Raw genomic sequence first — 9,407 nt, 5'->3', positions numbered from 1 at the left:
AGTATATGTATAGTTTTGTACACTTATAAAATTTGTTATTTGTAAACTTAAGTAGTATTTTATCAATCTGTTTTATAATCCATGTGCACCACAAGTAACTGGCTTCTCATATAAAACATAAGTTTCAAAACTAGGGATATAACAGAAATTTATTCTGCATGCTTGAAAGATTACTCTAGCTATGTGACTTTGAACAATACTTCATTAGTTCCAGGTTTACAGTTGTGATATCGTGAGGTGTTATACTGTGACTTTATTTTAGGCCTGTGTAAGGTGGTAATTAATTCTTTATGTTGTTGTCATTAAGTGGGTAATGAGTCTCAAAACAAATAATCAACAAATTTCAGAGGTGGGGGTGCCAAAAGTGTTTTTGCCCCCAGGTGCTGAGAACCCTTGCTACACCACTGTCTGAGACTTAATCAGGTGTTCACATCCACAACTATATGCCATTTTATATTATACAGTTAGAAACAGACTTCACAAGGCTTGTCTTTATGCCAGTATGCAGAAAATCTGTAACCATATTTAACCCAATTTTCATACAGTAATATGATGCATTTGGCAGTGACGACAAAAAGTATGGTATAGGTAGGCATAAGCAATGACTACACCTATGAAATGGTCTTTCTAATGTCATAAATTATAAGGACTACATCCTATTACTCTTTGTACTGCCATATGCTGATACAATTAGTTCCCCACCATGCTATAGGGGTCAAAACACTCATTGAGAAAAAAAAGAATTGACCAACTGGAGTGGTCTTTATGTTCAGACTTCAATCCAATTCAGCATACATGAGATGCTCTTGGATGCTATGTTACATCCCACCAAAAGACTCCAGGCACAAAAGTAACTCTGGAAACAACTATTTCAAAAAGAGTCATCAGGGTTACCCCAGGACCTTATAAATACTATTTTTAAGCATGCAACTTTGGTGTCAGGCTGCCCTTGCTGTTCATGATGACCAAACTCTATATTAAAATGAAATATTATGAACTGTAATGAAATAAAATCATCTTTAACAAATATTCTTTTAGAAGAGTAGGCTGAATGACTAATCATTTACACTTTAAATCGTATGATGAGTAATCAAATGCTTTTTGCACATAAATTAAGTAAAAAGACTGACTGACATTATTTTATAACAGTGGTTTTGTTTGTCATGGCTAAAGTAACATTAATTTCAGTTATCCTTTAACTGTCTTTTGCAGTGTATATCACTGATTGCATCATCTAAGAAACAGGTAGTTTAAAGGACCAACAACCATGTACATTCGGTTAATACGTAAGACTGATGTTCTTATTAGTTTGTAGTGATATTATCACTTATATACAGTATCACCCAAGTAACCTGAACCTTAAATATGTGTTCCTTATTACCATGGTTCTATGGAACTTGTATGTTGTGTTCTTATCTATAAAGATTCCTTATTACCTTTTGTGTGTATTCCTGTGGGTAAGAATTTTTCTTAAAGGAGTCATCAATTTTTTTCTTGCCTCCTTCTATCCTTTTTCTTTATTACAAACTTTATCAATCGTATGGAAATAACCAATAACTACACCACTCTTTACTACAGGGAGATGATGTAAGTGGAAATGCAAAAGGGTTTAGTAGATGGCTTGCTAAAAATATCAGTAATGATTTCTCCACCCTTGATATGAATGATGGTATTCAGAAACAGTACATATCTACCTGGTATGGCACAAGTAAGTGTAAATTTTAAGAACATATGGACTGTATTCAATAACTCATGGAAACTAATAAGTGATCCTTAATTAATGTTCCACACCCTAAATACATCATCTATGAATCTGTACCAGATTGATGGGCCTATATTTCCTCCTGTTTTCCAAGAATTAAGTGCTTTTAGTTCAAGTATATCAATACATATTACAGCCAGAGCTACTACTACTCTACTCTCCATACTTATTCCTTTAATCTTTTTATAACATTCTTCAATAAGTCTTACATATTCATTACCTAACACAAACCTAAGAGCTCGTTCTAACCAACTGAAAAATTTAAAAGTTCTACGTCATATGTATCTTCTCTTATCATGGTCATAACACAATCTACTCCTTCTTCAGTTGGGATACTGGGAGATAATTGAACATCTATTGTAAACAGGATAGAATTATCATTATGAAGGTGTGAGTCATTATGTAACTATTCAAGAAAATGATGTATGCTGTTGATATCAGCAGAGACTAAGTCCAGTAACAGGTACAGAGTCTGTCCAAAACCCATTATACACTTTCCATCAAAGATCTACAAGTAAATGTAAGAAGTCTCAGGGGTAAATTAAACCTATGCTCTTTAGGATGATAATACAATTCAGGGACTCATCTGATACATGGTTTCAAACTGTTCACTATTTTTCTTTAATTCATTTAAAATAATTCTACTTTTACTTTCAAGTGTTTTAGTAGTAACTCTATTCAATTTTAGAGTTATCTTCATATAATAAATGAGTGCAAGTTTTCCTAAAACTTAGAATCCTTTATTTTTATCAGTTTCTTTAAAGAAAATGTCACTATTACCTTTTAATTTATACAAAGCTTTTTCCTCCTGAGAGAATAAATTATGTTTCATTATGTAATTATGAAATTTCCCTGAAATGCGTGACACCTTAGAAAGTTCTGCCATGACATCTTCTTTTATGTTTGTGCTTTTAATGCTGGTGATTTAGGTAAGTTTCAAAGTGAGTTAACTGCCAATTGATGTTTCTCTCATTATTCTGATGAATCTCTACTACTTCTACTCTGATTTTTTTAAAGAATGCTTTTCTCTTTGTAGTATTTTATGGAAATTTTGGGGGTAACAAAGATAAAATATCCAATTCTCTACCATCATCCAATCTAGTTGGAATTACAAAGCTTGCTCCTATTTGAGTAATAATTTGTTCTATGGTATAAGTTAATTTCATCTTCTATCATTGTATTTTGTATTCCTTCCTTCAAAGATTTCACCTTCCCCAGATTTAATTACATTGATTTGACTATATGAGTGTTTGTTAATTAAAGTTTCAAATATATATATATAAGAATTTTGTCTTTAAAATTTCTGTTAACTTGACCATATCCTAGGCCTTTTGGATTTAAGGCATATCTCCTACAATCAAGGAGAAATCCTAACTGTGCTTTAGTTCCCTTGAACCAAAGAAATAAGGAATGCACATTTGAAGCTCATGATACTTAGTTATTAAGTGGTAACAATCACAAAACTGAAGAGCATTATTAGAGCATTAGGCTTATCTATTAAATTAGTACAGAAACCAGGCATCTCTCTTAAATCCTTAATAACAAGTTCAGCATATAAAAAAGAAACACAGTGTGTACAAAATAAGCATATAGCCACTAAATATGGATTAAATTGTCAGTGCAATTGTACAAATATTGTTCATAAAGTAACCCATTGCAGGTGATCTAGTACATAAGGAGAAACATGCTAACCATACATGATAGATTAACTCATTATGTTTGTGACATCCAAAATCTTAATATTAACAATGCTGTTGCTGAGCATTATAGTAAAAACATAGAATACTACAAGAAGGTAATATATTATCAGATGTTAAGATCTTATCTAAAAGTCATAGTTTTCTTGGTCAAAAAGATTACAGAATCCATTTTAATAAAGAAAAATAAACCTAAATAAATATATAGATTGGCTTTTAGTGTACAGATGTTTATTGTACTGCTAGAATTATAATATGTTTCAATTTTGTCAAAGTCTCTATACACTTTCACAATGGTTAAAATATATTTTTTGACATTGTAACGTGTATGTATTGATATAATACGATAAAAGTAAACAGATATTTGTAAACTTACTTACATATCTTAATAGTTCACCTGTTTCAACAAGTCAGGTTCAAAAGAGTGTTTGGTATTATTTTTAATATGATTTCAACATTTATTAATATTCGATTAACCGATGACAGTGTTCCAATTTAGTTTCAAATGGATTAATGAATGTTTAGGATATCAATAGATCCTGACGAAGCTGTAATAGTGAAATATTGAGCTAATAAAGATACACTCTGTTGACATAAGTCATTACTTTATTTACATTTATTGAAACTTCTAGTAATAAACTCCAGTTTTTGTTAAACAAAACTGAGAATAATAATTTCAAGTATGTTACCTTGATAGGGAACATTGTCACTTTTTCTGGGACATCAATGTTATACCATACACATAAGTTTCCTCTGTTTTGGGCTACTACTACATCACTTCCAGGTATCCACTGCAATTTAAATCACAATTAGAAACATGATTATAACCATAGCTTAGAAGATAGTTACTTTTAACTTAAACTAGAAAATATATGTAACAGCTAAATACAAATATAGTAACATGTAACATAAACCAGAAAATTAACATAACATCTAAACAAGAATATAGTAACATGTATATATAAACCATGTAACACCTAAACATGTAACAAAAAACATAAATATAGGTAAGGTAAACTAGAAAGGACATGTAAAAGTTAAGTGTGAGTATAGCTGCACACACAATTATAAGATATATGTAATAGCTAAGCACAAAATAAGAAATTTATGAGTTTTGCAGCATTAAGGACAGACCTTTTCAATCTCTTTCTTTTTTCTACTATTTGTAACCAAAATAAATCTTGCAACAATGGGCACTCCAATATTCCATACTAAGGGCAGTCTTTAGTCTTGTTCTCTATATGGACACTTGATTAAGCAGGCAGTTAACCCTTTTGCTGCAGGCAAGTTAAAGTATGCACGTCATGACCTTTTACAGTTATTTTAAAAATTTTATTAAATAGCTTTACTATTACTCATAATACTGTAAGTACTCAAAATCTATGTTTTTCAAAGTATATTTTATTCATTCTTCTATATTTTACTAAACGTAACTAAAATTTAAGCATGTGTGTATAAAAAGTATTTACTGATTGACAAATAAGTCTGCTGAAAGGGAAATAAGATCTTATAACTCTGTGCACAAATATCTTTGTATGCCTGTACAGTACACCGCTAAATTACAAACATTCTAGAAGGATGACCAATATTCAAACACTTGCAATGTTTATTGGATCAGCTCTGAACCATATACTGAGATTCATATACACAGATTCAAAATACAATTTTTTTACACTGGGGAATTCTTGTTGTAAACACTGTAGGATACATAAGCTGATAACTTTCACACCGTGTTCTCTTAGTGGGGGTTAAGTCAGCTTATTTCTGTGCATGTGCTTTGTTGCTCTTTAGAGTATCATATTATGGTGTCACACATTTCTTTGTTCCATTTATTTAATGTTTTTACAGTATACACAAAAACATTGCTTACATACATGCATGGCTCATTTTTGATATTAAGGGCACCTTGCTACAGAAGGCATTTGGATGCAGTTGGAAGGGTGCCCTTAATGTTCAGGTTCTACTGTAGTTCTAAAGTTTAAAACATGAGTAACAAATATGATATCATATTATATAAGTAATTCCAGGTCTTTTATGATATTTATCTGTGGATCTGCACTACAATAATCCTTCAAAAACATTATTTTCTGTTACAAGTATAATATTGTTCTAGATTTTGTGAGAGAGAAGTTTTTATACCCAGATTTTACAACCATGGACATTCTCAAAGTACCAACCACAAAATAATTCCTTTTTAGTTTAGCCATACAAGTACAATAGTTCTGATATACACTTTACATATAACAACACTTCAGATAATTTAAATAAAACACAAGATATACAATTTTTGAGTAAACCTTTTTCATCAAATATGTGTATGTGTGACATAAGAAAAAGATGACCTTTACCTGAACAAATGTGCAGTAGTTTAACAAGGATGTTCTTTCTTCTGTCTCAATATCAACCAGGTTTAACTGTAATGGACATTTAAAAGAGCTATTTTTCCAATCATCCAATATAGTTTGCTAACATTTCAAGCATGGATAAGAATATTTGAGCATGAAATGTTTTTTATTCTCACACTGAGAGATACTTTATTTAAGAGCAAGCATACACTGACTGTGAACATTGCTAATTTTATTTCAATAGTAATTTTTGACATTCCAGCATGGATCACAAAGTAATGATGTGCAGTAGTATAATACACTGTTGTTTTTTGTTACAAGTTTCACAAAAAAAAATTGTGATGTTCTGTAACGTTAATATTTGTTGATCATTCTTTGTAATTAAATGTTAGATGCTTGAGTGAGAGACACCACTTTTGTAGTTTTATCTACTGATATAAACATTGGTTTAGCCAGGAGTTCTCTGGGACATTAAAATGTAACCTATTACGAGAATATTTTATGAAAGAATCAATCAGTGTAACGCACACAACAACCATGCTAAATGCTACCAACATGATTCAGAAGTCCTAAAGAATTTCAGCAAATCTAAAGTTAAGATAATTAACCCTACTGTGACAGGTCATGTGTCAAAGGCCATGTCATCGCATTTGTTGACTTGCATTAAAAATTTTATTGAACTACTATTTTATGAATTTATGCTAATAAGTTTGGTATCAAATTGTAGATTATAATTCAAATTTTAGTATGATATGTTAGTTAATTTCTTAATTTAAAGGTAAATATTAAAAAAAACACAGCCTAACATCAATTTTTTGTGTGTCATGAGGTATGTTGAATGCAGCACTGGTTCAAATTAGATGTTTGTGATGTCAAAATACAAAATTTACAGTTTCGTACGAATTAGGAACTCAAAATACAGATATTGACAAGTTAGAAGATAAAATAAGAACCTCTTATCTTTTCTACTTGCTAAGATATTGCTCCTGTACTGAATCAAGCACAGTGGCCCCCCGCCAACCACTTTCCATTTTTGGAAACTATATACACATACCTCTATATATGACATGAATAACCAATCAAAAGCTCAGAATGTCCCTGTAGTGGTTTTCTCAGCCATTTTGATATGTTTATTGTGTTAATTTCATACTTTTCACAATAGTTTTCAAACGATAAGGTAAGTCTTTAGTGAGCTCGAAAATTCATATTTTTTAGACCTAGATACTAGTTACTATGCTTGATAAATTATAGTGTAATTCTATTGTACTGATATAGTATTTTATGATTTTTTGGTTATTTAAAATGTATATATAAAGCCTAAAAAAATTATTTTTTCACATCCTCCACATGGGAAATTTCATAAGGCTCAGCAACCTACCACAAGTGGCAAACGAGTACGAAGGTCATAACTAGAAGAGATAATTGTTTGCTTTACGTCTTTACTTACTGTTCTATGTTTTAAGAAAAATAAGTTTAAGAACTTATTTGTAAATAGTAATAATGTAGATACATACATAAGGTTTAATAATTAAAATGTGACTGTATTTTACAAGATACTAGTACACTGAAACACAGTCATGACAGTTTTTTTAAAGACTAAAGGTCAGTTATATATTATTGGATAACGTAACACGAGTGCATGTGTGCCTCATCATTGTAACTTCTGTATCGTTAGCCAGGCATGGCTGGAAGATGAATATAATAAAAATAATATATATATATATAAATGTATAATGTTATGAGATTTAAGCTATTTAGACTAAACATTTGTGTTTTCATGTTATAATTTGTAGTCATTCTAGAACGAAAAAAGCATAACTTATATTTTGTTTCCTAATTTTTTATTGAGGTTACAAAGTTGGTCAAATCGAACCAACCTGTACAAAAATACAGTAGTGAAAATAACAAATAAAATATAAAGTTTTTCTAAACAAAATTTGATAATTATCTGGAGATTATAAAGATATTGCATTAAAATATTTTTAACCTTAAAATCAAAATTGCTTTGCATGTTGGATAGTCACCATTCTGAAAGAAATAGGTTTACGAGAAAATCTTTAATTAAAAAAATCCTAATACTTAATTTAAAAACCTGAAATTTTGTGTAATATGCATAGATTATCAAAAATCATAGTATAGTTACTCTCATGGATACTTCTGTGGTTACGAGCCGGGTGGATTCTACCCAGACCGTAATGGAAGGGTTAAGTAACATTCAAAGTTGTTAGTGAGTTAGACTATGGTTTTTAGCATTTGGATATCAGTCAAAAACGATTATGGAGCATAAATCTTGGAAATCTTGCAAAATACAAATTGCACAGAGAAAGAAATTTTTAAAACAAATAATCTATTATAAAATCATATGAGAAATAAACCTTTATCAAATTTTTCTGCTAAATTATGGAACTTAGAACATACAAATTTATATAACAATTAACCCTATCGGCATGGGTACCCTTTACTGCGCATGACACAAGGTTTTAGTGTCTTACATTCAAAATTTTATTAAACTACTATTTGTTTATGTTATACCAATTACATTAGCATAAAATCTTAGCTAATAATCCATATTTTAATAGTATATAAGTTTTAAGTTCTTAATTCTAAAAGGAAATATATATAAAAAAATCCACTTGTGTAACACACATGACAAATTTTGTCTTAGCATGTCATCATCCCTATTTTACCCATCACCCCTCGAAAATGTACGAAATTAAACGTAAAATGCTCTCTAGAAAATAATTATTGCTCAAAACAACCATAATTCTTATGGCCTTCAATTTTGTTTTGTTACAGAGCTATCAAAGAGAAAAATCAGACCATCCTGCCACACCCATCTGTCACATCCTCTCTTTCTCAATTGGTTGATAGTTCTCTCTTACGTTTCATTATACATATATTATTTATAAACCAATAGAAAGTCAAGGTTTTTATCTATCAAATGGCGTATTGTATAACATTGTGTTTTGAACAGATAACCATCAATGTCACTCTGAGTAGCAACATCATTCTCGTGGAAAAGTTAACAACTAGCATGGATGAATTTCTAACGGCTCTCATTGCATAGTTAGAAAGCCAGGAAAATTTTTAGAAGTAAGTGAATTTACCTACTTTTTGCATGTTATGAGTCTATATTCTTTGGTGTATTATAAAAAACGTTTGAAATGCATTTAGGAGGTTTTAGGGATTACACAAAGGAAATTTGAGATTTTTGAGATGGCGAAAAGTATTTTTAATTTTAACATGAAAATGACTTTGCACACAGACTATTCAAAACAAATACTCAATATATTCATGGACAAAATTTTATTTTATTTTATTAAAAGTACGTCACTAAAAAATATGACTTTTTGTATGTGAAAGACTTGTAATATGAACTGAAAGACTGCCAAATTTCGTAAAGATATACCCAATATATAGAGAGTTATAAGTATTAAATTTATGTCAACTTTAAACGAGTACAGAAGGTCACGTGACTCAGTCCCAGGGACCAAGCCCGTGTCGAAAGACTTAATCTATACATCATCTGTCAACCTAAAAAAATAAAAACCTCTTAAAAGTTCAATGCATAACAGCTTATTCAACAGAATTTATTAAAACTGT

The 9,407-nt window shown here is 30.3% G+C and overlaps 1 protein-coding gene across 1 annotated transcript in view; it reads right to left on the bottom strand.

Annotated features, from left to right (window-relative positions):
- LOC106471377 (intraflagellar transport protein 172 homolog) overlaps nucleotides 1–9,407 on the bottom strand; it is a 71,756-nt gene that overhangs the window by 22,943 nt on the left and 39,406 nt on the right. The window contains exons 16-17 of the mRNA XM_022399976.1: nucleotides 5,808–5,873; nucleotides 4,149–4,250 (exon numbers count right to left, since the gene is read on the bottom strand). Of these exons, the coding sequence (XP_022255684.1) occupies nucleotides 4,149–4,250; nucleotides 5,808–5,873 (168 nt within the window). The remainder of the gene's footprint in view (nucleotides 1–4,148; nucleotides 4,251–5,807; nucleotides 5,874–9,407) is intronic.

This window comes from Limulus polyphemus, unplaced genomic scaffold (genome assembly GCF_000517525.1).
Source record: "Limulus polyphemus unplaced genomic scaffold, Limulus_polyphemus-2.1.2 Scaffold4581, whole genome shotgun sequence".
In the NCBI taxonomy this organism is placed as follows: domain Eukaryota; kingdom Metazoa; phylum Arthropoda; class Merostomata; order Xiphosura; family Limulidae; genus Limulus; species Limulus polyphemus.
This window is presented reverse-complemented; position numbering and strand designations above follow the sequence as displayed.